General features: G+C 44.7%; 2 protein-coding genes across 6 annotated transcripts in view; one reads left to right on the forward strand and one right to left on the reverse strand.

Annotated features, from left to right (window-relative positions):
- Positions 1-1,364: 1,364 nt before the first annotated feature.
- Positions 1,365-12,822, forward strand: OXA1L (OXA1L mitochondrial inner membrane protein). Its single transcript, XM_047736373.1, has 10 exons — positions 1,365-1,491; positions 1,934-2,095; positions 2,781-2,985; positions 10,880-11,023; positions 11,276-11,361; positions 11,531-11,695; positions 11,826-11,930; positions 12,043-12,205; positions 12,332-12,412; positions 12,495-12,822. The coding sequence occupies exons 1-10, from the start codon at positions 1,429-1,431 to the stop codon at positions 12,614-12,616; spliced, it is 1,296 nt and encodes a 431-aa protein (XP_047592329.1). The 5' UTR covers positions 1,365-1,428; the 3' UTR covers positions 12,617-12,822.
- A 409-nt stretch (positions 12,823-13,231) lies between these two features.
- Positions 13,232-27,264, reverse strand: part of SLC7A7 (solute carrier family 7 member 7) — a 35,847-nt gene continuing 21,814 nt past the window's right edge. For all 5 annotated transcript variants that reach the window (XM_047736367.1, XM_047736365.1, XM_047736363.1 and 2 more), the window contains exons 3-10: positions 19,053-19,178; positions 18,144-18,288; positions 16,636-16,759; positions 16,221-16,324; positions 15,837-15,933; positions 14,288-14,437; positions 13,956-14,139; positions 13,232-13,745 (exon numbers count right to left, since the gene is read on the reverse strand). In XM_047736367.1, the coding sequence (XP_047592323.1) occupies positions 13,639-13,745; positions 13,956-14,139; positions 14,288-14,437; positions 15,837-15,933; positions 16,221-16,324; positions 16,636-16,759; positions 18,144-18,288; positions 19,053-19,178 (1,037 nt within the window). In that variant the 3' untranslated portion in view covers positions 13,232-13,638. The remainder of the gene's footprint in view (positions 13,746-13,955; positions 14,140-14,287; positions 14,438-15,836; positions 15,934-16,220; positions 16,325-16,635; positions 16,760-18,143; positions 18,289-19,052; positions 19,179-27,264) is intronic.

The following is a 27,264-nucleotide window of genomic DNA, read 5'->3' on the forward strand; positions in this document are numbered from 1 at the left end:
AACTGTAAAAATGTAATAACTTAATATACATTGCAAAACAATTACCAATAAAGTTAGTTAGCATAGTCATCACCTTGCAAAGTAACAATCTGTGTGTGTCGAGAACATTTTTCCAGATTTATTGAGGTAAAATGACACACAGTCAATTTTAAGTTAAGGTGTACAGCATGACTTGACTTACATATATTACAAAATAATTACAATAGATTTAGTTAATATCCATCATCTCATATACAAAAAAAAAAAGAAAGAAAATGGTTTTTATCTTGTGATGAGAACTCCTAAGATTTACTCCTTTAACAACTTCCAAATATACCATACCAAATATGCCATATTACCTATTGTCATCATGTTGTACATTATATCCCCAGTACTTATTTCTACCTGGAAGTTTGGACCTTTGGACCACCTTTATCCATTCTGCATGTCCCACCCCCTGCCTTTGATAACTACAAATCTGATCTCTTTTTTCTATGAGTTTTTTTTTTAATCCCCATAAAAGAGAGATCATACAGTATATGTCTTTCTCTGCGTGACTTATTTCACTTAGCGTAATGCTTTCAAGGTCCATCCATGCTGTCACAAATGGCAGGATTACCTTCTTTTTTGTGACTGAATTATTTGCCATTGTACATTTATTCCACAATTTCTTTTTTCCATTCATCCTCTTACAGATATTTGGATTCTTTCCTCGTCTTGGCCATTATACATAATGCTACTGTGAACATGAAGGTGCACACATCTCTTTGATGTAGTGTTTTTGTTTCCTTCAGATATATTCCCACACATGGAATTTCTGGATCATATAGTAGTTCTATTTTTAATTTTTTGAGAAACTTCTGTTTTCCATAGTGGCTGTACAAGGCCACTGTAAATACTGTGACAGATGGTTCATTTGGGGGCACCAAAGTAACAGTTCGGGGTTTTCTCCCCCAAGAGTCCTGTAGTTGTATATTTGTCATCACCTGTAACTGTATTAATTTTTCAAAGTAAACTTTAAAATCTTATTTACAATAGTATCCAACATACGTGATTGATAGGTGATAAACCCCACTATTACTAAATCTGGATTATATTTTTTTGCCTATCTTTACCATTTCTGTCAGGTACATTTCAGATGTTAGAGTTGGGAGCTGACAGCCAAGAAATCCCTAGGATTTTGCAGTCACTCCCTGACAGCCCTTCAAGTGGCTTTTAATTTCAATTTCCTCTCAATCTTCCCAACACACTGCGCGATCTTGTTAATAGGGCCCTTAGAGTCTTCTTACCCACTTCAAATATGGCCGCTGAGTTCCAGTCTCAGTTACCACCTGATCATAGCAACAGCTCTGGCTTCTTGCCCATTTCCAAAAGGGCCTCTTCCCGCGAGGCTGAAGTTCTGAGTGCGCAAGCGCAAGCGCAAGCGCACTCAGCCCACTTCCCAGCAAAATGGCGGTAGGTTTGATGTACGGTCGGCGGGAGCTTCTGCGCCTCTTACGGCCACAGCGTCAGGTAAGGCTACCCCAGGGCTGAGCGCCAGGACCCAGACCTGTCCCCATGATCCCAGCCAGAGACATCTCATGCCAGGAACAGCCTGAGCAGACGCTGACCTCACCGGGACCTGCCTCTCTTGACCTCGGCTCGCCTGAGTACACGGGAGGGTTACGTCCCCGACCCTGCGGGCTCAGCGGCCTCATATTGTCGCATATAGTCTGTGGGTCCCGATGTCACCCCTGCCACGGAAACGTCAGCCTCGACCTCTGTGCTCCGGGGTGGGCCTCCGGTAACCGAGAGCCAGTCCGCACTAAGTGCATGCATTCGGGCCTGCCGTCTGCGCGCGGAGAGTAATAGTGACTTCACCTGTGGTAGAAGGTTGCGTGCTTCGTGGCGAATGAACATGATGAGTGACATCTGCTCCTGATAAAGGGGCTCCATCCTTCTTTTACCCTCTCAGTTACACAGCGTCGCAGGTTCCTCGCATTGGCCGCGGAAACCGCTGACTGCGGGGCTCCTCTTTCCAACCCGCCAGTGCTGCGAGCGCCCGCACTATGTCGTTCTCGCTGGCTCTGGACCCCGGGGCCTCAGTACCTCCGTGATCTTGTTCGCAGAAGCCCAGGTAAGAGGCGATTCGTCCCAGCGACGTTAGGAGTAGTGTCTGTTGGTCGGTTTTATTTTGTTTACAAGGAGGAGGGATGTGGCACACTCCATACAGCTCCCAAAATTGTAGCCTCTCTGCTTCGGATAGATTTTCGTATCAGTGGGGAAATAATTGAAAGTACAGCAGGAGAGATTGATGTTATAAACAAGGCATTGTTTGCCATAATGTGGCAAGCCCCTGATGGTGTATGAGATATGATTCCAGGTGTGCATGTGTGTTAGAAAAGTTATAAATTTCATATGAATGACTTCTTGGGTATTAATATTTCTGATGATGAGACCAAGTGAATATTTTGGTCTTAAAAACTGAATTGTTTTAAATGAAAATTATGATAGTTTCAGTATCTGCAAAATTTGTGCCAGTTAAACTCAAATGACTGTGAAGTTTGGAACACTGATAGAAGAAATAACTTCCTAATAGGAAAGAAAGTCAGGAAGTCTTACTTTAAGTAAATCGTCTTCCTGTCCAGAGGAAAAAGTAAGATGTCCTTTATAAGCCTTGAATTCTGTAGTCTACAGTGTAGACTAACCCGGAGAACAAGAAGTAGAAAGTCAATAGAACAACCTGATACTAGTTATTAGGGGGCTTGTGATTTCTGTATGTCCCCCCTACTGAGTATTACACATGACTTCCTTTTGCACAGGTTCAGGGCCCTCCTGCAACTCCCTCACCCACAGCAGTACCTGAGGTGGCTTCTGGAGAGACCACAGATGTCGTCCAAGCTGCTGCAGAACAGAGCTTCGCTGAACTGGGTCTGGGGTCATACACCCCAGTGGGACTGATTCAGAACTTACTGGAATCTATGCATGTTAACCTAGGCCTACCTTGGTGGGGGGCCATTGCTGCATGTAAGGGAAACACATCCTGGCCAAGGGTAGAAGAAATGGGAACTTAGGGGTAGAACTTTAAAGATAGCCTTTCTGTAAGTGGGTGGAGGGAATACAGCTGACCCTTGAACGACCCGGGGATTAGGGGCACTAACCCCACCCAGCAGTTGAAATTCCATAACTTTTGACTCCTCAAAAACTTAATAGCTTACTGTTAGAAGCCTTACTGATAACACAAACCGTTCATACATGTTTCGTATGTTACATGTATTCTACATTCTTATAATAAAGGAAGAAAAAAATACATGTACAGTACTGTTTAAAAACAACAACAACGTATACTTTGGCCCAGAGAGTTCAAACCCCTGTTGCTCAAGGGTCAACTGTAGTTGCAGAAGTTTAGGGGTCAGAAAAGCAGATGATTCAGACAAGGAATAGAGGCTCTTGATCCTTAGATACACGCTACTTCTCTTTCCTAAAGGACATTATAAAACCACTAGATCACCTGGGATTCAACAGGTGTAGATATTTAATGTGAGCATGGGGTTAGAGTAAGGAGACCTTGTTGACAGTGATGAAGCTGCCCTGGTTTAGGTGATAGGTCAGGCCTGGTGCTTAGACCTCTCCCCACGCACCCACCCCTGCCGCCAGTTGGAAGGTGCCCACACTGTTTCTCTTGCAGGCTAAGACTATACTTTAAATTCTGTTCTTCCTACACCTTGCTCTGGTGATCATCCTTTTCCCTAGGCCTTCAGCTTCTCTCTCTTTACTGCCCTATTCTGAAAATATAAACATGTTCAAGTATACCATGGATTTCTTGAGGAAAAGTCCCTTCTTTTCATCCTTAGTTCTTTCTTCTTTCATAGCTCTTATTTAAAAGACTGTTCTGCATGCAGTGGACTTCTTTCTTTCCACTCTTTGACATTCAGCAATCTGACCTTTTCTTTTTAGCAATCTGACTTACTAAAACCACCTCATTTTGTCAGTGACATCATTACTGAACCCATTTTTCATACTTGATCTTTCTGTGTTAGACACTTTTTTCCAATTTATTTTATTATAGTTTATATACAATATTACATTAGTTTCAGATGTACAACATAGTGATTCAAGATATATATTATGAAGTGATCACCATGTAACCATATAAAGTTGTTATAGTATAGTAACTGTAATTCTCTATGCTGTACATTGCATCCCTGGGGCGCCTAGCTGGTGTCAGTTGATGGAGTGTGCAGATCTTTATCTCAGGGTCATGATCCTGACCCACACATTGGGTGTGTAGGGCTCGAATTCACAACCCCGGGATCAAGAGCCACATGTTCCACTGACTGAGCCAGCCTAGCACCCCTGGAAGTTTGTACCTTTTAATTTCCTCCCATTTTGCCCATCTTCTCTAGTCCCCTCCCCTCTGGCAACCAGATTGTTCTCTGTATCTATGAGTCTGTTTTGTTTTCTAGATTTCACACAAGTGAAATTATATGGTGTTTATCTTTCTCTGTCTTATTTCACATAGCCTAATACCCTATAGGTCCATCTGTGTCACTGATGGTAAGAGCTCACTTTTTTTTTTTTTTTTTTAAGATTTTATTTATTTATGCTGCTGGCTTTAACCCACTGAGCCACCCAGGTGCCCCTCACTTTTTTTTTTAATCGCTGCTTAATACTCTGTTGTGTGTTTATATGCCACACCTTCTTTATTCATTCATCTATCTACAGATATTTAGGTTACCTCCATATCTTCACGATTGTAAATAATGCTACAGTGAACTTACAGGTGCAAATATATTTTGGTTTTGGGGGGTTTTTTAAGATTTATTTAAGAGAAAGAGCAAGTGCGTCTTTCCAGACTCACCACTGAGTGTGGAGTTGGACACAGGGCTGTACAATTTTGCATTCTCACCAGTGGTGCACCAAGGTTCTCTTCTCCACATCCTTTTTTTTTTTTTTTCCCCTCCCAGAGATTTCATTTATTTGACAGAGAGAGACAACACAAGCAGGGAGAGTGGGAGAGAGAGAAGCAGGCCTCCTGCCAAGCAGGGAGTCTCACTTGGGACTGAATACCAGGACCCTGAGATCATGACCTGAGCCAAAAGCAGATGTTTAACTGACTGAGCCACCCAGGTGCCCCTTAAATATGAGTTTTTCATATATGACCTTTCTTATAGTAAGGTATATTCTCTCTGAACACAATTTATTGAGAGATTTTATCTTGAATGGATGTGGAGTTTTGTCAAAACAGGTAGGCTTTTTCTGCACCTGTTGAGATGATTAAACATTGTTCTTTCATTTTGTTAATGTGGTAAATCACACTGAATTTGTGAATATTAAACCATCCTTGAATTCCCAGAATAAATCTCACTTGATCAGGGTTAATCATCCTTTAAATGTATTACTAAATGTGTTATCAAATGTATTAAATCATCCTTTAGGTATATTGTTATAAATTATAGTGTTGGGGCGCCTAGGTGGCTCAGTGGGTTAAGCCACTGCCTTCGGCTCAGGTCATGATCTCAGGGTCCTGGGATCGAGTCCCGCATCGGGCTCTCTGCTCAGCAGGGAGCCTGCTTCCTCCTCTCTCTCTGCCTGCCTCTCTGTCTACTTGTGATCTCTCTCTGTCAAATAAATAAAATCTTTAAAAAAATAAAAATAAAAATAAATTATAGTGTTTGGGTAAAAAAAATTTTTTAATTTTTTTTATTTGACAGAGACCGTGAGAGAGGGAACACAAGCAGGGGGAGTGGGAAAGGGAGAAGCAGGCTTCCTGCCAAGCAGAGAACCCAATGTGGGCTTGATCCCAGGACTCTGGGATTATGACCTGAGCTTCAGGCAGATGCCTAACGATTGAGCCACCCAGGCGCCCCAGTTTGGTAATATTTTGTTGAGGTTTTTTGCATCATTTATATTAAGCACAGATTTTGGCCCGTATAGTTTTCGCTTTTTTTTTTTTTTTTTTAAGATTTTATTTATTTATTTATTTGACAGACAGAGATCACAAGTAGGCAGAGAGGCAGGCAGAGAGAGAGGAGGAAGCAGGCTCCCTGCCGAGCAGAGAGCCCGATTCGGGGCTCGATCCCAGGACCCTGAGATCATGACCCGAGCCGAAGGCAGCGGCTTAACCCACTGAGCCACCCAGGCGCCCCTAGTTTTCGCTTTTTTTAATGTCTTTGTCTGCTTTTGGTATCTGGGTAATGCTGGCCTTGTAGAACGAGTTTGAAAGCTTTTCTTCCTCTTCTGTCTTCTGGAATAGTTTAAGGATAGGTATTAACTACTCTATGTTTGGTACAATTCACCTGTGAAGTTATCTGGTCTTTGGAGTGTTTTTTGTTGGGATTTTGATTGCCCATTCAGTTTCATTACTAATAATTGGTCTGTTCAGATTTTCTATTTCTTCCAGATTTGGTTTTGGAAGATTGTATGTTTCTGGGAGTTTATACATTTCTTTTAGGTTGTCCCATTTGTTGGCATGTAATTGTTTATAGTACTGTCTTGCAATCCTTTGTGTTTGTGTTTCCTAGGTGGTGGTGGTTGTTAAATTCTTTCACTTCTGATTTTATTTGGGCCCTCTTTTTCTTAATGGGTCTGGCTAAAGCCTTACCAATTTTGTTTATCTTTTTTAAAGAACCATCTCTAGTTTTGTTGATCTTCTCCATTGCTTTTTTAGTCTATTTCATTTGTTTCTACTTTAATATTCATTATTTCCTTCCTTCTACTAACTTTGGGTTTTGTTCTTTTTCTGGTTCATTTAGCAGTAAGGTTAGATTGTTTTGAGATTTTTCTTTCCTTTTTTTTTTTTTTAAAGATTTTATTTATTTATTTGACACAGAGAGAGACAGATCACAATTAGGCAGAGAGAGAGGGAGAAGCAGGCTCCCCGCTGAGCAGAGAGCCTGATGTGGGGCTCGATCCCAGGACCCGAGATCATGACCTGAGCTGAAGGCAGAGGCTTAAACCACTGAGCCACCCAGGCGCCCCGAGATTTTTCTTTCCTAAGATAGGCCTATACCACCATAAGCTGCCCTCTTTGGTTTGTTGGTTTTTTGGTTGGAACATGTAGTTCATTTACACTTAAACTAATTACTGATAGATATATATACTTCTTACCATGTTTTCTTCTTTTTTAAGATTTTATTTATTTATTTGACAGAGAGAAAGATCACAGGTAGGCAGAGGGGAAAGGGGAAGCAGGCTTCCCGCTGAGCAGAGAGCTGGATGCGGGGCTCGATCCCAGGACCCTGAGATCATGATCTGAGCCGAAGGCAGAGACCCAACCCACTGAGCCACCCAGGAGCCCCTACCATTTTCTTAAGTAATTTCTACATCCAATGTGGGGCTTGAACTCAGGACCCTTTGGTCAAGAATCACATGCTCTACTGACTGAGCCATCCAGGCGCCCCTACTTCTTACCATTGTATTGATTTCTGGTGGTTTTGTAGTTCTCTGTTGCTGTCTTCTCCCCTGTAATTTGGTGACATGCCTTAGTATTATGTTTATATTCCTTTCTCTTCATTTTTGTGTGTTCTATTATAGGTATTTGGTTTATGGTTACCATTAAGTTCCTATTTAACACTGTATGTATAGAAATCTTATATAAATGTATATAAGTTGATGGTTGCTTTAAATTCAAGTGGATTCTAAAAATACTAGTCCCCCCTTCCCACATTTTATGGGGTTTTCCCCCCCCAAGCTTTAAAAACTTATTTAGAAAGCCTGTGAAATAATTGTGTAATAATTTGAATGGGTAGGTTATACAAAAAAATGGCTTGAAAATTCCCACATTGTTTTTAACATTGTATCTTAGAATTAATATTCTAAGATATTTGTGATATTCTAATTTTTTTTTATCCCTTGACTAATTATTGTAGGTCTAGATGATTTTACTACTTTTGTAACCTTCACCCTAGCTCTGTAGGTAATTATCCACTACCTTTATTATATGTTTAATAGTGAGATTTTTTTTTTCATAAATTTTCTTATTTCTAATTATGGCCTTTTCTGTTTTGAGAAGTCCTTTTAACATTTCTTTTACAGGGCTGGTTCAGTGTGGATGAACTCTTTAGCTTTTGCTTATGTGGGAAACTCCTTATCTCTCCTTCAGTGTGAGTGATAACCTTGCCAGGTAGAGTATTCTTGGTTGTAAGTTTTTTCCTTTCACTATTTTGAATATATTATGCCACTCTCTGGCCTTTGAAGTTTTTGCTGAAAAATCAGCTGATTGCCTTATGGGGGTTCCTTGTATGTAACTAGGTTTTGTTTTGTTTTTTTTCTTGCTGCTTTTAAGATTCTTTAACTGTTGGCATTTTGAATAACTAGTCTTAGTGTGAGTCTCTTTAGGCTCATCTTTTTTGGGATTCTCTGTGCTTTCTGGACTTAAATGTCTGTTTCCTTTGCCAGGTTAGGGAATTTCTCAGCTGACAGGTTTTCTGTCCCTTTCTCTTTCTTCTCCTTCTGGGTCCCTATAATGCCAATGTTAGTTAGACCTGATGTTGCCCCACAGGTTCCTTAAACTGTCGTATTTTCCTTTTTGCTGTTCCTTTGGGTGATTTCCACTACCTTTCAGATCACTGATTTGTTCTTCTGCATTACCTAATCTGCTGTTGAATCCCTCTAGTGGACTTATTTCAGTTACTGTATTCAGCTCTGATTTTTTTTTTTTTTCATAGTTGAAGTTCTCATTTTGTTCATTCTTTGGAGATCGGTGAGTATGTTTATGGCTATTACTCTGACCTTTTTATCTGGTAGATTGTTCATCTCTTTAGTTGTTTTTCTGGGGTTTTGTCTTATTTCATTTATAACATGCTCTGTTTCTTTGAATTAGATCAGTTCTGTCTCTTGGTCTTGAAGGAGTAGCTTTTTGTAGGCGTCCTGTGAGGTTCAGTAGTGCAAACTTTGCAGTCACCTGATCCAGGTGCCCTAGGGGTTCTTTGTGTGGGCTGCATGCACCCTCCTCTTATGGCTGGGTCACTGTTGGTGCAAACTCAGTGGTTTGCAGGGCTGTTCCCTGACACAGCTGTCTGCAGGGCTCCGCCACAACTTCTTCAGGTATGCTGGTAAGCAGGGCTGTCCCCTATCCTGTCTGAGATCCAGCCACTGCTGCTGTTGGGTGGGCAAGTGTCGGGGGTGGGTCTCAGCACAACTGGCTATAAGGCCCAGCTGTGACAGCTGTATTCCACTGATGGGGAGGCCAGGCCTCCTGTGTGGCTGACCGTGGGGTCCAGCTGCTGTGGGTGCTCTAGTATATGCAGGGCAGGGGCTGCTTGTTGGGGGGAGTGGCTCTGGTGCAGGCTCAGGTCATCGGGGTGTGGCAGGGGCAGGGAGCCACTTAAGGGCTCTTGGCCTGTGGGTCACTTGGGCTGGACAAGCTGGTGCTAGCACAGTAGATGGAGAATGTCGGAAATGGTGCCTGCCAGCTCTTCCATCCCCAGATTATGTTCCAACAGATCCCTGCCCTGCCAGCATGCCCTAAAATTAGTCCGTGAATCTCCTTCACATGTGGTCCAGGTGTAAGCCTCGCTGGTTTTGTTTTTTTGTTTTTGTTTTTTTAAGATTTTATTTATTTATTTGATAGAGATCACAAGTAGAGAGGCAGAGAGGAGGAAGCAGGCTCCCCACCAAGCAGAGAGCCCGATGCGGGGCTCGATCCCAGGACCCTGAGACCCTGACCTGAGCCGAAGGCAGAGGCTTTAACCCACTGAGCCACCCAGGCGCCCTGCCTCGCTGATTTTCAAAGCCAGGTGTTGTAGGGCTGGGAACCCAATATGGGGCTTGGACCTCTTGTTTCACAGTGTCTATCTCTCTGGTTGTGAAATCCCAGCCACTGTGGGTCCTGACTAGACCTTGTCTGTGCCTCCTACCCAACTCAAAATGACTTTTTCTTTATATCCTTAGGTGTGTAAGATCTGTTCTGCTAAAGTTCTTTATACAGAGGTAATTCTATATGGAGTTGTAGATTTTGGTATATTCTTGAGAGGATGTAAGCCCAGGATCTTTCCTCCTCCTCCATTATGATCCCCTTGGGCCTAGGGTCTGAATTAGACACATTAGACCTTGAAATCTCTCCCTTGGCTTTGTGATCATCTTTCCTGATTTTCTTCTGGTCTTTTCTAACCACATCTTTCCACTGCCATTGCCCAGTTCTCAGTCTCCTCCTTCAGGGCTAGTATTTTCCATTTCATCCTTAGCTTCCCTTCTCTTCCCATCCCATATCAACCATGGTAAGGTTGATAAAGCCTAATCCCATATTCCCCACTGCACCACCACCCTCTCTTCTCAGCCCAGACCACCTTCCTTGTCTATAGATAAACTAAATATTTTTTGAATGATCAGGAAATAGGAAGTATAAGAAACAGGGAGGAACTAAAGCAGTAAGCCACCAGATTACTTCCTACCCTAGGGATTTCTAGGATAGCGGCTTTCACTCTTCATTCCTCGGAGCCCCCAACATCTATAATGGTGCCTCTGAGAAAAGCAAAGGCTAGAGCTTGAATAGTTCTGTAGCCAGACTACTTTCTCTCTCGGAGCAGTTCTTATATATCTCTTATATTTTATCTCTTATGTATATTGGGGTTATACTTAAAGAGTTGGAGGTAGGGAGATTCCATTGATAATAGAAAACTTCAGACATCACTATCTAGAAAAGTATCTTTTCTCACCTCCTTTTGTTCAAGGAAATATATAGTATCCCTGGCCATTCCTTATAGAAGTTAATGCTAGATTTTTGTGAGGTCAAAGCAGAGGACTAAGCCTTGCAGGAACCAAGTCATCCCTGCCCTTTGTTACGTGTTCCTTCAGCAGGTGTCACAGTATTGAAAAAAACTAGAATAAAAAAGACCCTTTTAGTGAGGACCTAAAAACCTTCAACCTTCCAACTGCAGGACTGCTTGGATTTCACTCCAGTCCTGTCTGTGTTTTCCAGGTACCGTCCTTGCCCGCTGCCTGGTGTTTCCTCTCATCGTGAAGGGCCAGCGAGAAGCAGCCAAGATCCATAACCACATGCCAGAGATCCAAAAGTTTTCCACTCGAATCAGAGAGGCCAAGTTGGCAGGAGACCATGCTGAGTGTGAGTCAACTGCAGAATGCGCACAGGAGAGGACCACATCTGCACTCTCCTGGCACTCTGCTGAGGGAAGGGAATGGCATGTATCAGGAGTTGCTAGAAGTGGGCAAGTTCTAAAGATCTACCTGCTTCTTGGGCCTAATGTTTCCAGTGATTGGCCAGGGTCAAGTAGAAACTTTATGGGCCAGGTGATAAGGATGGTCACCCCCATCAGTGTAATTATTAACCCAACCATTAACTTCCCCTCCTTTACAGTTTACAAGGCCTCCTCGGAAATGACATTTTACCAGAAAAAGCATGATGTTAAATTCTTTAGACCGCTTATTCTACCTCTGACTCAGGTAAGCAAAAATATTTTCCTTATTTTATCCTATACCAGTCAGATAAACTCCTGTTTCCCATGCCTTAAACCCCCAAAAAACAAGTGGTGGTGATAGGGTTTTCAGTAACAGAGAAATGAAAATGTCCCCTTTGCTAAAGGGTACTGATACTGTTTATCCTGTGTAATAGGCCCCGATCTTCATCTCCTTCTTCATTGCCTTGAGAGAAATGGCCAACCTTCCTGTGCCCAGCCTGCAGACAGGTGGCCTTCTGTGGTTCCAGGATCTCACACTGTCTGACCCCACCTACATATTACCACTGGTGGTCACTGCTACAATGTGGGGTGTCCTTGAGGTAAGCTCAGGTTAGCTAAGTGCCAGGCCTGCAAAGTGGAGAGTGAAGAAAGTAGAGTTGATGGGTTGAAATCTGAGCCAGATTCTCTAGAAATGACATGCATTTGTTTTGTTTTTGGTTTTTTTGGCAGTTAGGTGCAGAGACCGGTGTGCAAAGTACTGATCTTCAGTTGATGAGAAATGTGCTCAGAGTGATGCCCCTAGCTGTCTTGCCCATAACTATCCATTTCCCCACGGTAGGTAATAGTTTAGGAACTGGTTCCAAGCCTTTCCATCTAGCCCAGCCATCTCCCATCAAGCTGACAGTAGAGGACAGTTCCTGAGTACTGTCTCTTTCTTCTCCTCCAGGCGGTGTTCATGTACTGGCTCTCCTCCAATATGTTTTCCCTGGTCCAGGTGGCTTGCCTCCGGATTCCAGCTGTACGGACTATACTTAATATCCCCCAGCGTGTTGTGCATGACTCTAGCAAATTACCACCACGGGAAGGTTTTATAAAAAGCTTCAAAAGCGGTAAGTGCCCTTATTAAAACACGTCCTTAGTGAAACACGACTGGGAGAAAGTCATCTAAAAATGGGCATAGGAAAAAAAAAAAAAAATGGGCATAGGACCCAGTGTCTTCCTCCTCTTTACAACAGGGTGGAAGAACGCTGAACTGGCACATCAGCTTCAGGAGCGCGAACGACGCATGCAGAATCACTTGGAACTAGCCGCCAGGGGTAAATAACCCTTGCAGGCTCGATTCTCTGATTTGTTTCTTCCTTTCCTTCGTTCCTCAAGGTTTGTCTTCTCTTGCCCTAGGTCCCTTACGACAGACCTTTACCCACAACCCGCTGCTACAGCATGGAAAGAATCAGCCTCCCAGCACCCCTAACAGCAGCAGTGCCAAGCAAAAGCAGCCTTGGCGTGACACACTGGGCTGAAGTCCGTTCCTGCTCAGACTGGTGGGAGCTCTCTCCTCAGACTCGGCGTCAGAACAGATTGGATCCGGAGTCCTTTCCCCAGACCTAGAAGCCCTGGGGCATAGAGCTCTTCCTTTTAAAAGTGGGTTCCATTACAGCCTCAAACCTAAGTGTTAAAGAGCCAGGTGATCTTGCCAGCCACAGAATCAGTAAACCTCTGTACTACATGCTGCTTCCGAATACTTATTAAACAGGGAAATGGAGGGTGTGCTCCAGAAAACTGAAGACTACATCAACTGGGGACTGCTCCTGCCCATGCTCTTAGGAAGTGCCTCAGCATTGTAACCTGGCATTACAAGCTTACACTCCCACCCCATATGTGAGTTTTTCCATCCACATTTATCTCAGGATGCTATAAATATTCAAGAAGTACATGTGCTCAGAATTCTTAGATATAATTAGGCTGTTAGTGAAAAATCTCATTTTGCTAGAGCAGCTTCCATGTGTTCTCTTGTATAGAGTGGTTGCATCAGCTGACTTGAGAGGAAAGAAATACTCAGATACTTTCAAGCACAAGACTGTTTTTTGTGTTCCTCTTAGGTCTCTGGGACCGTTCTCAAATGAAATCACTCAAAGTTTAGAACATAACCCTTTTATTATCTAGCACCTGTGACAGTTTCATGTCTCTAAAGGAGACAGGAATTTTGGAGCATTTTTGGCTCTTTTAAAGGAAAAGGAGTGGGTAGGCACACCCAGAGGTGAGTAAAAATCTTAACACAGGGGATCAAGCCCACACCTGACATGTTCCCCACCACTGTCTGTTCCAGATTTTTTTAAAGGGACAATAAAGCAATGTGTAGCAAAACAAATAAATTACTTTCCATCTCTTAAAAGGCAGGTTCGAAAACTGAAGGCATCTGTCCAAAAACCTGGGCTGAGCAGCTTCAACCAAGTGTACTTTCCTTTTCACCTTCCTTGGCTCCAGCCAGGAAGGGATGAGAGGCCCCTGCTTTCCACATCTCAGGATTGATTCTAGACAGTATTTAGTCAGACTTGGGATCTCGTTGCTTGGGTATCTCTCCTCCATCTTCCAAATCCATCTCTGCAGCAACTGACATACACAAGACCTGGAGGTACCATGTAGCAGATGCTACAAAGAGATATGTGAGTCAGAACTAAGAAGAGGTCAGTTGAACTCAGTTCAAGGGGCATTGAACGGGGCTGACATGAGGGATAATTCAGTTAAACCTAACAACCAGAAGGCCCTATGGCAAAGCTGACTTGGAAGGCGGGAGACCAGATGTGGAGGGGTGGAAAAGGCCATACAATAGCTAATCATCTTGAAGATCCAAAGGCTTACCCACAATCCTTCGGAGGCAGTGAGGTCGTTTGTGTTCTGGCACTCTGATGATGAAGAAGTAGAACGGCAAGCCCGAGAGGGCAATGCCAATGCCGATAAGGGAGTTGATGGTATCGCTATAAAGTGGCACGGCCACCAGGAAGATGGTGCATAGGCAGAAGACAATGGGGAAGAAAAGGCTGAGCTGGAGGGCACAGAAAACAGGTGGAGGTTAGGCAGTTATAGTAACAGTTTCTTCTGTGAAGAGGAGAGCACTGATCCTTTCCAACCCCTTCACCTCCACACCCAACCACCACCAAGTCCCAGGCAAAGGTAGGATAGAGGTGGATCACCTTGAGGGGACGAGGCCGATCAGGCTCCTTCCAGCGCAGGTAAAGCTGACCCACAATGGAGAGCCCCACAAAGAACCAGTAGCTGAAGCTATAGTAGTTAATGAGCTGGAAGATGTCCTCCACACACAGGTAGATCAGTGCCATGACACCCTGCGGACACAAGCCCAGGTCAACTCCTCACAGCCTTGGTCACTAAAGCCACGCTCACCTGCATCTGTCCTCTTCTGTTCCCACAAGCTTCAGCACCCTAGTTACAGTATCTCCTTCCTTTTCTAGTAAGCCAGTGGCCTCTCAATTGGTTTTTCAGGCCCATTCTTCAAACCTTTGCCAAGTTAACCTCTATAAAGCACAGATCAGTACAATTCCTCACAAATCTTTTGCTGAAGAACCTGTCTCTATAATGGCTCCAACCTACATTTTCAGCTTTTATCTCCTACTACCCAACTCCATACTGCTTTGCCCTAGGACTCTGATACAGTCTTTGGGTTTCTTCAATGCCCTTTTTTTTTTAAAGTAATCTTTATGTCCAACATGGGGCTCCAACTCATGACCCTGAGACCAAGAGTTGGCATGCTCCACTGACTGAGCCAGCCAGGTGCCCCATCTACCTCCCCACATACTGTTTCATTAACCTAAAGCCCATCTCCACCTTTTGCAGCCTAACCTTAAAAATCCACTTCAAATGTACTTTGTCTAGGGGCGCCTGGGTGGCTCAGTCGTTAAGCATCTGCCTTTGGCTCAGGTCGTGATCCCAGTGTCCTGGGATCAAGCCCTATGTCAGGCCCCCTGCTTGGAGGGAAGCCTGCTTCTCCCGCTCCCGCTCCCACTCCCCCTCTCACGGTGTCTCTGTCAAATAAGTAAATAAGATCTTTAACCAAAAAAAAAAAAAAAAAATTTATATATATATGAATATATAATTTAGAAGAAGTACCTGGGTGGCTCAGTCACTTAAGCATCTGACTCTTAGTTTTAGCTCAGGTTGTGATCTCAGGGTCTTGAGTTCAAGCCTATGTCCGGTTCTCCCCTCCCTATGGATTCTGCTTAAAAGACCCTCTCTCTGTCCCTCACCCCAGCATGCACACTCTCTCAAGTCTTTAAAAAAAAAAAAAAAATGCACTTTGTCTAAGAAGTCTTTCCGCCTTTATCTTCTACTCCCACAGATTATCATTTTTCCCTTAAACACTATGTCATTTATGATCATGGCAGTCATTTCATTATAATCAGTGTACTTTATGCTTTATCCTAGACCGGAAGAGTTACCATTTTTCTTTTTCGAGAAGATAGTTTTTCTACTAAATTCTTTAGAGGTTTTGGGAAAGCTAGAACAGTTGCTTTGCTGGTTTTTGTTGGTTTTTATGATTTATGTATGGTGGTGGGAAAGAGAGCAAGACTTACGCAGATTCCATGCTGAGCGTGGGGACTCGACCTCACAACCGTGAAACCATGACCTGAGCTGAAATCATGTCAGACACTTAACCAGGTGCCCCCACTTCTTCTGTTAACATTTCCCCCCAGTCTGCCTTTCAGCCCCATCCTTGAGGTTACTTACGTTGAAGAGCAATGCAGGTACTGGCGTGAACCGCTCAACATGAATCATGCAGATGGCGTCAGGAAGGTGGCCTTCTCTTGAACCCACAAAGAAAAGCCTATTTTGGGTAAGATAAGAGAGGCTGAGAAACTTGTGGGACACTGGGTGGGGCTGGTTCGCATGCCTCCTAGCACTCCTGCTGCCCTCCCCTCCTTCAAAAGAGTGTGAATAATATGGAATGGGGTACAGTTTTGAGATGAGTGAGAACTGGAGGCTGCTAATGGAACAAAGGGGTTAATACGATTTGGGGAACATAGTGACTGAACTCTGGGTCCTGTAAGTCCTACCCTCCCCTGCCATAGCTCTTCACAACACCCACCCCCCCATAAAAGACACCACTCCTACCTAGAAGCGGCCACAATGGAGGCATTGAGGCCACCAAAGCAGGACAATGCAACTGCAAGCGGAATTGTCCAGTTGAAAATTCCAAAAATCTGGTCTGCAAAAGTCTAAGGGAAAGGAACAGAAGGGTCATTAGGATCTAAAAAGGATGAAAGTATGCCCCCAGAGGTCCCTAATCTAACCAACCCTCTTTCCACAGCTAGGGTGACAACCTTTTAAGCCTAGTTTCCCTACATCAAATGGGGCTCAAACTCAACCCCAAGATCAAGAGTCGGCACACTCAACTAACTAAGCCAGCTAGGTACCCCTAAGCATAGTCCTTTCAAGGACTACCCCCTTTCCAGGACTTTCAGGACCTACAATATTCCAAAAAGCCCACAAACACACCCTCAGCCTTCTGCTAGTGAAAATCCTTTACCACAGCAACAGCATCACTGGCCAGGATATCCTTCATATCTAGCACAGTGTAGTAAGCCACATTGGTCAAGATGTAGATGATGGTGACAATGGGCATGGAAATGCCAATGGACAGAGGCAGATTCCTACAGCCAAATAGAATAATGCAGACATTAGTCTCAGGGTCACATCCTTTAATCCTCAGACTCTTACACCAATCCAGGGATGGGTCCTCCTATTTGTTTCCCCAGTGCTTTTGCTTTTGAAGCTGTGTACAATAGTGACTTCATTCTTGAGCTCAGAGCTTAAAGAGCATCAAGGGAAAGAAATATCACATTTAGAGAAAAGGCTAACCAGCGGAAAAAGGATAGGTAAAAAACAATGTCACTGTGTAATAGCACAGAAGACGGTGGGGTTGGGGAGGTGGCTAGTGGTTTGTTTTTTGTTTTTTTTTTTAACATCCCAAGCCTCTTGGTGTCAGAATTCCCTTTACAAGATTGCCAACATTGGGAAATATGTCTTAAGTTGAGAAATATAAGAGGAAATTAGGAACGCAAATTGTGAAATACAGAGAGTAAGGTCCTCAATGACCAGAACAATGTGTGTATCTAAATAAGCACCTTGAGAACTGGGTTCACTCCATCCCCTTAATCAGTCTGAGAACCTTGGGTACTATCCTAACCAGTGGCTAGGAGAAAGACACAAAGACAAGGTCCTCTAAAGCAATAAAGCTATGACTTTCATAAACATTCTTCACAGTGCGGGGGAGGAGGCATACTCAAGTCATTTAGCTTCTGTCCAGTAGGTGGAAGCACCACCACTGAGCCAGGGCCTCAGTCCTACTTCCCTCATCTGCTCCCGGGATTGCAACACTGGCTGTGCACCAAGCGGAGTTTATTGTTTTGACTTAAAAATTTACAGAAACTCCACTCCATTCTTGGAACATCTTAGTTCCAAGAATCATTGAATTTGAGAGCCAGGAAGGGCTCTGGAGATCACATCATTCAACCCCCTCAATTTACAGATAAGGAAGCCGGCAGCCTTGGCAGGGGACTCAAATCAGTGGAAAGACAGGCTCCAGACCCTTTTACTCCCTGTCCAGTGCTCTCGTCATTCTGCATAACTGTGGAATAATTTAGAATAACAAGGCTGAAATAATGCTGTTAAATGCTGACATCATACCACTATGTCAGTACAAATTTGAGAAACCAGAAAGGGCTCGAAAGGAAAACAGGAAAGTTTGGGGACATCTGTGACCTCAAATTATGTGGGAATAAGGATAGGTGAATATTAAGGAAAACCCAGGAGAAAGCACACATGAACAGGTACAACCTGCTGTACTTACTGGAGGAATGAAGGGACAGATGCGAAAAGGCCTGCGGTTACCCCTGACAAGTTATCTCTCCGGCCTTTAGGCCTCGCATCTATTCAAGTGGAGCTGGTAAAATCTGTCTCGGTGGCTATGGTGAGCTATCTCGGTAAATGATAGCTATCCTCACTGCTATGGAAAACTGATGGGGAGATACCTACCTCTCAGGATTCTTGATCTCTTCAGTGACATAGTTGAGCGTGTCCCAGCCCGAGTAAGAGAACAGAGCCGAGTACAGCGCCAGGGCAATATCACCCATTGCAAATGATGAACCCTCAAAAGAATTCTCAAAGTGAGTCGAGGCTCCTAGAATCCAGAGAACACGCAAAGGCAGAAGGATTAGCGGCCTACCCCCAGCTTCAAAGTGATCCGGAAAAGGAGAAGAACATGGCGCTCACAGCAAGTGAGGGGCTTAGAACCCCTTCTGCAGCAAGGACGCTGGTAAAACGGAACGGGAGACAGCATGGGGATCCTGACAGGAAAGACTGGGGCAGCTTGCTAGGGTAAGAAACCACTACAGAGCAGAAGGCCTATAGAACAGAAGTGATGTGGTTCTGTCCTGCCCTGTAAGCTGCCCCATTCTTACCCGCTTTCTAACACTACAAAGAGCTGGTCCGGGATGGAAGACAGCGCTTCCGGGACAGCGCTTCTTATGCCCAGGGCAACAGACTAGCGGGGCAGACTAGTGTTCCTACGTGGAAATTGGAGAAGGGTGGGTACAAGGAGTTCATTTCTGTCCTTGCAGAACTTCCAAGGGTAGACCAAACATAGCCACAGCACTGGGCTGGACAGTCAGCTAAAGCCAACTCCCAGGGCATGACGATCAGCCCTTTTGCCAAGATCAGCCTCTGGGAGCATGCAGAGAGACAGGTTTGAGGTCAGCCTGTGTACAAATCCCCACTGACGTACCAGGAGTTAGGGACTTGGGCAAGATACTTAATTCTGCAGCCTCAGTCTCTTCCTCTATAAAATATAAATCATGGCACCCAGCAAATGAGAATGCACGGAAGGCTTTTAAAGAAGTAGGACGAAAAGAAAATGCACAAGAGTTCATTGCTATTCCGGCTTACCCTGGCCAAGTCTAACAATGCCCGCGATAATGACGGCGATCAATGCCAACACTTTAGCATAGGTGAAGATATCTTGTACCAGCGTTCCCCACTTGACATAGGCACAGTTAATGAAGGTTAAGAGACCTGAAAAAATAAGAATTCTGATCAGTGAATGGCCCTACCACCCAGAGAGCCTTGGACCCCCAAGCATTACTTCCAGAAGCAATCATCAAAACAGACCCTTTGGCCAAAGACCTGAGCTATTTGAAACCTCTGCCCAGCTGGTCCTCAGCATTAGCATTCAAAGGCCCTGCTGAGCATCTGTGCAGGCAGCACCGCATATACCCTCAGCACTTAATCGGGAGGAAACAAAGTAACTGGATTTGCTTACACTCAACAGTGGGAGGTGACTGGCAGCCATACAGGATTAGTGATGTTTTCTGGCTATCGGCTTTGAAAAGTCACTGTCCTCCCAGCTTTGCACCCCTTTACCTCCTGATATAGCCTCCAGGACTCAGCAATCTGTGGTATTGTTAACCTTGGCGATTCCTGTTGTGACTTATCCAGTGCTGGACCAGCAGGTCAGGACCTGTGGCCAAGGATTAGAATGGGGGCCAGACTTCCTGCTCCGCCTGCCAGCTCAGCCACTTGTTTTTGTACTTGGAAAGATCCTTGGAGCCAAGGTTCCTATAGAGTGGGAATGGCATTTTTCCTGACAGACAATGCAAAAGAGTGAGCACAAACATTCCTTAAGTCCTACCCTGGGATAGAGGCAATACTTTTACCCCTATGAGCTCCGGGAAAATTCATGGATTACCCTTAGAGCCAGGGTGCTTAACCTAGGGCTTCCACAAGGCCTGAAATTCCTTGTAAATAGTTAAGTACACATGTCCAAAGAATATGCATTTTTTCTAAGAAAAAGGTCCATAGCCTTTGTCAGAATCTCGGGGAAATCCATTCCCCCCCCCCCAAAAAATTTCAATCCACTACTTAAGAAGAAATTCAAGAAGGGAAGCCCATATTTGCTGTGAGGTTGCCCCGTAGTCCCAGGATGTGGCTGGGAAGAAAGTGAAAAGAAAGGATTCCGAGAGCCCACTGAATGTTCCGGATCCTACACCAGCGTCTGAAGTGGGCAGGCCCCTGCAGCCCACCTCCACTTTGGAAGCCAATCACCTCACTGCCCCTGCCTTCCCAGCTCAGCCACAGGAGCTTGAGGAGGAAGGCTTGCCAGTCCTTACAAGAGCTCCAAGGGCAAGGTCAGAATCAGCCTGCCTTCTTTCCCAGTAGAGAAAGGGAGGTCCGGTGCTGGGTTTGCATGCTTCACAGGAAGCCTCCTCCCTGTCTCAGTTCTGGCAGAGGCATGTCCTTCATTGTCCCTAATCCTCCTGTTTTCTTGTGTCCTGGCCTCCCCACACTGGCCCAGAAGCATCTTCATCCTGAGAAGCAGGAAAGCCCAGCCTCAGGGAACAGCTGGATCATCTTCTGTCTTTCCCTCTCCCTCCTTTGCACCCCTCCTAGTCTCCTGGCCGCCCAAGCTCTTTTTTCCTCTTCCCTAGAAAGGGCATCCTAGTCCTATACAAACACTTGCCTTTCTACCTAATAAACAAGACAATAAACAACCAAACCTTATCACAGGGCTGGGCAAGACTACACCCATAATTCCTCAATGCTAAGTTAATAATTAAAGACAAGCGCACAGTCTCCACTAGCACCCCACAAAGTGACAGAAGAGCCTGTATCTCACCCTCCACGAATCTTTCAGACCTGTTAATCCTCCGCAGTCAATCACCCACCCTTTAATCACCACTGGACTTCTGTTTCCAGCCAGCCATCAGCCCTCCTGCAACTTCTCTCCATTGTGTAGCCCCTACGCCTCACCCTTGGGCTCTGCTGCTGCCTTACAAATAGGACCTGGCCCAGGTTTTTCTTTCTTTCGTTCTTTTTTAAGATTTTATTTATTTAATTGACAGAGAAATCGAGAGAGGAAACACAAGCAAGGGGAGTGGGAGAGGAAGAAGCAGGCCCCACAGGGACCAGGGAGTCCGATTCGGGGCTCGATTCCAAGACTCTGGGATCATGACCCCAGCTGAAGGCAGACGCTTAGCAGACGCTTAATAACTGAGCCACCCAGGTGCAGGTGGCCCCCAGCCCAGGTTTCTGATTAGAAACACCAGGGACAGGGGCACCTGCCTGGCTTAGTCAGTTAAGCATCTGCCATCCCTTAACCTTTGGCTTGGTCATGATCTCCGGATGTTGGATCAGGGCTCGCCTTGGGCTCCTCGCTCAGCAGGGAGCCTGCTTCTCCCTCTCCCCTTGCTCAGGATTGCTCGCGCTTGCTCGCTCGCTCTCTCTCTCTCTCTCTCTCTCTCTGAAATAAATAAAAAATCTTTTTAAAAATTTTTAAAAAGACAGACAGACCAGGGACAAAAAGGGGGAGGCACCTGGCTGGCTCAGTCAGTAGGCCACGCAACTCTTGATCTCGGGGTCCTGAGTTCAAGGCCCACTGGGTACAGAGCTTACTGAAGGAAAAAAAAAAAAAAAAAAAAAAAAACACCAGTGGCACCTGATGCTGCACTATTCACAAGGGAAGGGATCACCTCGCTGAGGTAGATGGTTAGCCCTCAGGGACCCACAGTCACAACACCAAGCCGGGACAGGCCGAGTTCTGACTCAGTCTACAGCCATGTGCCACAGGGAGCTGCTCTCAGCTTTGCCAAGGCCTGTGGGCAGCAAACAGACAACTCCTCACCCTTTACTACAACAAATTCTGAAATGAAAATAATGGACTGTTGCCATTTTCATCCCTACCGCTTCTCTACGTAAATTCGGTATCCATCCATTTCATACCCTCCTTTGACCCACCGGTTTTTCACCCTCCCCAATACCTGAGCCTTATTTCTCAGCCACTGACCCATCTTCCTGCCAGACCTTTCCTCTGGAAAGAAACCAGGAGCAGAGGAACTGCCTGAAGAGAGCTGGCTCTCACCTTCTCCAGCACCCAGCCTCCTCTGGGGCCTCTTGGCTATGGGGGCAGGGAATGGGTATGACAGGCAGCACCGCTCACTGGGCTCTTTGCATCACCCACAGCAGACACAGCTCACCGGAGACCCCAAAGCCCAGCCTAGTGTACTGTTCCTACAGTGAGGCCCAACCTCCTGTTTCAGAGGCAGGGAAAGGAGGGGACCATAGCGTTAGAGTAATACGGAGGCAACTGCAAGTCAGCTTCAAGGACAGAAATGCCCTACCTTCCTACCTCTAGGTGTAATTCCGTCTCCACCCAACATTGGGCCAAGTCCACAAGAAGATGGCCTGAAATCACTTTGGACCCTTGACTCACGTGCAGTTCCATTCCTGCTTTGACCTGCTTTGGAGGAAGACGCTTTGAAGGAGCCACTCCCACAGTCCTCTAAAGAGATGCTCTGGGCCCCTGGGTGGCTAAGTTGGTTAAGCATCTGCCTTCGGCTCAGGACTGAGTCCCAGGATCAAGTAAGTACGGGTTGGGTTCCCCACTGAGCAGAGAATCTGCTTCTCCCTCTGACCCTCCACCCTCTCATACTCTCATGCATAAACTCTCTTTTAAATAAATAAATCTTTATTTTAAAAAAGAGAGATGCTCAGGGCCCCTGGGTGGCTCAGTCACTTGGACCCACCTTAGGCTCAGGTCGTGATCCCAGGCTCCTGGGATCTGGCACCAGGCTCCCTGCTCAGTGGGGAGTCTGTTTCTTCCTCTCCTTTGGCCCCTCCCCCAGCTCATGCTCTCTTGCTTGCTCTCCAAGTAAATAAATAAAATCTTTTTTTTTAAGATTTTTTTTTTTAATTTATTTGAGAGAGATCACAAGTAGGTAGAGAGGCAGGCAGAGAGAGAGGAGGAAGCAGGCTCCCTGCTAAGCAGAGAGCCAGATGCGGGGCTCAATCCCAGGGCCCTGGGATCATGACCTGAGCTGAAGGCAGAGGCTTTAACCCACTGAGCCACCCAGGCACCTCAAATAAATAAAATCTTAAAAAAAAAGGGGGGGGGGCGGGGAGATGCTCCTAAATGGTCATGGGCTCTCCTGGAGGAGCGAGCGGGCTAGTCCTAGCTCTAAGGCCCAGCAACGGCTGCAGAACTCAAAAGCCAGGAAAGCACCCACATAGGTTGATCCAGAACAGAACAAAGCACACAGGCCCACTCGGGATCGGATGCCCAGATCTGCTTTAGATGCCCACACTAAACAGTCCCTGAAAAAGAACATTAACCCCACAGTTCTCCCAACACTGTTAGTTTTGGGGCTGTTTTGTTTTCTTCCAGCACTGTTAGTTTTATATTCAGAGAATGGAACACATAAAACTTGGACCACTATTCAGCGTATTTTCTGCTTCAAATTTCCAGGGACTATAAAACCTCAGTACTTTATTTATGAGACAACTCATCCCATTTTTAAAGAGATCAACAGCTCTTCCTTCCACAAATCCAAAAACTTTTTCCTCACCACTTCTATCCAGTAGTCCTAGACCTCACCTCTAGAACCACACAGAAGTTGGCTAACTCTGCATCCACATAATGGCCCTTCTTATCATCAAAGATTAACATCCTGTCCCCCTGGAGGCTTCCCCCTTCCAGGCTAAAAACCCAGTTTCTTCAGCCTCCACTGTGCAAATGTGGCTTCCAGGCTGCTTACCACCGAGGTTCTCCCCTCTGCATTCACTTCACTTTATCAGGATGTCCCTGAAACAGGAGACCCACAGAGAACACTCCAGACATTTCTGCAGACTAAGGGGTCTCAGTTTGAATTCATTGTCAACTACAATTCCAAACTAATGAGCATTTCCCTATCCCCATTTTGGGCCTATAATAGTGATTTTTTTAAAAAGATTTTATTTATTTTTTTTTTTTAAATATTTATTTGAGGGACACCTGGGTGACTCAGGTCATGATCCCAGGGTCCTAGGATCAAGTTCCCCTGCATCGGGCTCTTGAGCAGGAAGCCTGCTTCTCCCTCCGCCTCCGACTCATGCACTCTCACTGTCTGACAAATAAATAAAATCTTTAAAAAAAAAAAAGTTTTATTTATTTGAGAGAGAGAGCATGAGCAGGATGAGTGGCAGAGGAAGAAGCAGACTGCCCGCTGAGCAAGGAGCCCTACGTGGGCTTCAATCCCAGGACTCAGGGATCATGACCCAAGCCAAAGGCAGACACTTAACAAACTGAGCCACCCAGATGCCCCAAAAGTAATTTTTTTAATCCCAAATATGAGATTTTAGCATTTATTCCTAGCAACTTTGCTTTGAAATTTTTAGAGATCATTCCCAACGACTAAAAATGGATTTTCCACCTTAATTTTATCAGGCATGCCAAAAGCCTTCAATTTTGTGAAATCTGCAAATTTGATTAGCACACTCTCTGGGGCTTCCCTGAAGTCAGTGACAAAAATGTTGACTAGATAGGCAGAGCCCTGTAGTCATCACTATAGACCTTCCCCTATGCTGTCATTATTCTACATAGATCAAGAATCCACCAAACTACTCTTATCTAGTCCACCTTTTTCTACCTCTTCAACCAGAATATCATGAGAGGGGCACCTGGATAGTTCAGTCGGTTAAGCATCTGCCTTCTGCTTAGGTCATGATCCCAGGGTCCTGGGATAGAGACCCATGTCAGGCTCTCTGCTCAGCATAAGCCTGCTTCTCCTTCTCCCTGCTGTTCCCTCCCCGGGGCCTTGTACTTTCTCTCTCTCTGTCAAATAAATATATGTCTCTCTGTCAAATAAATAAATAAAATCTTTAAAAATAAAATAAAATAAAAAATAAATTTTTTAAAAATATGAGAATTTGCCAAGAACTTTTCTAAAATCTGTATACGTCTCTGCTCTTGCATTTTAATGACATATCCAATGATCCAAATGAAATAGCACATATTTATACTAGAACGTTCATCACTTTTTAGAAATAACCACAGTTCCATAGAGCATGTGATTTTTTTTTTTTTAAAGATTTTATTTATTTGAGAGAGAGACAGTGAGAGAGAGCATGAGCTAGGAGAAGGTCAGAGAGAGAAGCAGACTCCCCGTGGAGCTGGGAGCCTGATGCGGGAACTCGATCCTGGGACTCCAGGATCATGACCTGAGCCGAAGGCAGTCGTCCAACCAACTGAGCCACCCAGGTGTCCCGATTTTTTTCTTTTTTTAAATATAATCTCTACACCCAACATGGGGCTCAAACTCAGGACCCTGAGACCAAGAGTCACATGCCCTACCAGCTGAGCCAGTCAAGAACCCGAGAGCATATGATTCTTCATCTCAGGGTCCTAAGTTCGAGCCCCGTGTTGAGTGTAGAGTTTAGTTAAAAATAATAATTGAGGGGCGCCTGGGTGTCTCAGTCATTAAGCATCTGCTTCGGCTCAGGTCAGGATCCCAGAGTCCTGGGATTGGCCCTCATTGAGCTCCCTGCTCAGCAGGAGGACTATTTCTCCCTCTCCCACTCTCCCTGCTTCTGTTCTCTTTATCACCGTGTCTCTCTGTCAAATAAATAAAATCTCTAAAAAATAATAATAATAATTGCAAAAATAATCATTAGAAACAACCCAAATGCCAATCAACAGTAGAATAGCTAAATACAGTGGAATACTAAATAATGAAGTATCTACAACTATAAAAATATGAACTTCACAAGCATATTAAGAAGTCAGGCACACAAAAAAAATGCATATCCTGTATATCCACTTACTTAAGAATGGCCAAAACGAATCTATGCTACTAAGAAGGATAGCATTTTCCCTTTGTGTGTGCATGGGGGACAAGAGGGAGTGACTGGGAGAACACAAGAGGGGCTGGGGGGGGGCTGGCTTTTTGATGTGGATAATGGCCACAGGTGTGTGAATTTGTGAAAATGCATCAACCTGTACACTTAGGACACATGCACTGTTCCTTTTATATTATACTTGAATAAAAAATTAAAATTAAGCCAAAATGAGGCCAAAATTGAACAAAAAATGAGGTTAGCTTAGCATGGTTTATTACTAGTGAATCCATAAGGTGACTAGAGATCTTCCTTTCTTTTCCTCATACACTGCTAACCAGGTTTAACAGATGAGTCTAGAATTTAGACTGGAATCAACTTCAAATTATTCAGTGCAGAATGCTGAGAATCAGGGAGCCTGCTGCTCTGCCTACTTGTGATCTCTCTCTGTCAAATAAATAAAATCTTAAAAAAAAAAAAAAGAATGCTCAGAATCCACCTCTTCCTCAGAAAGCTGGATTATCATTTTTGTGGGCACAATAATGGCCCTGGAACACAGAAGGGTTGGTGTCACCGTGATGCAATGTGAGAAAGATCTGACTAGCCACTGCTAGCTTTGAAGATGAAAGGGGACCAAGAGCCAAGGAATATAGGCCTCCTCTAGAAGCTAGAAAAGGCAAGAAAATGGATTCTTCCCTAGAGAACCCAGAAAGTAGCATGACACTGCTGATACATTGATTTTAGCCCAAATGAGACCCATTTCAGACTTCTACAGGTAAGATAATAAACTTGTGTGTTTTTTAGATTTATTTATTTTAGAGAGAAAGTAAGTAGATGCACACATGGGAATTCGGGGAGGGACAGAGGGAGAGAATCTTCAAGCAAACTCCCCACTGAGCATGGAGCCTGATGAAGGACTTCATCTCAAGACTCATGAGATCCGGGGCGCCTGGGTGGCTCAGTGGGTTAAAGCCTCTGCCTTTGGCTCAGGTCATGATCTCAGGGTCCTGGGATCCAGCCCTGCATCAGGCTCTCTGCTCAGCGGGGGGACCTGCTCCTGCCCCACCCCCTCTGTCTGCCTACTTGTGATCTCTCTAATAAATAAATAAAATCTCAAAAAAAAAAAAAGACCCATGAGATCCTGACCCCAGCGAAAACCACTTAACTGACTGAGCCACCCAGGTGCCCCTAAATTTGTGTTGCTTTAAGTCTCCGAATTGGTCAGAATTTGTTACAGCAGCAATAGGAAAATTAGTTAATACCTCACTCAACAGCTTTCTTTTCACACCCTTCCTGTTCTTCAAGATTAGGGAGATGCCTCATGGAGAATGCCTGAGCTAGTTATAAATTCTTTCCATTTGTCTGCAAGTGGATAGTTAGGAACACTTAAAGCAATGCCATGCTTTATTACTATCTCCTCAGTTCTCCTGGTCTTGGTTTTTTTGTTGGCCTGGATCTGTTTTTTACTGACTCTTTACTAGGTTAGCAATCTTTCTGCTATGCAACGATAGGGAAA

This window comes from Lutra lutra, chromosome 7, assembly GCF_902655055.1.
Source record: "Lutra lutra chromosome 7, mLutLut1.2, whole genome shotgun sequence".
Taxonomy (NCBI): domain Eukaryota; kingdom Metazoa; phylum Chordata; class Mammalia; order Carnivora; family Mustelidae; genus Lutra; species Lutra lutra.

Bases quoted from the DNA above. Each gene is read 5' to 3' on its own strand.
- OXA1L (XM_047736373.1), top strand. From the start codon at position 1,429: ATGGCGGTAGGTTTGATGTACGGTCGGCGGGAGCTTCTGCGCCTCTTA. The intron at 2,096-2,780 runs GTAAGAGGCGAT...CCTTTTGCACAG, and splicing joins TCTTGTTCGCAGAAGCCCAG to GTTCAGGGCCCTCCTGCAAC. The intron at 11,696-11,825 runs GTAAGCTCAGGT...TTTTTTTGGCAG, and splicing joins CAATGTGGGGTGTCCTTGAG to TTAGGTGCAGAGACCGGTGT.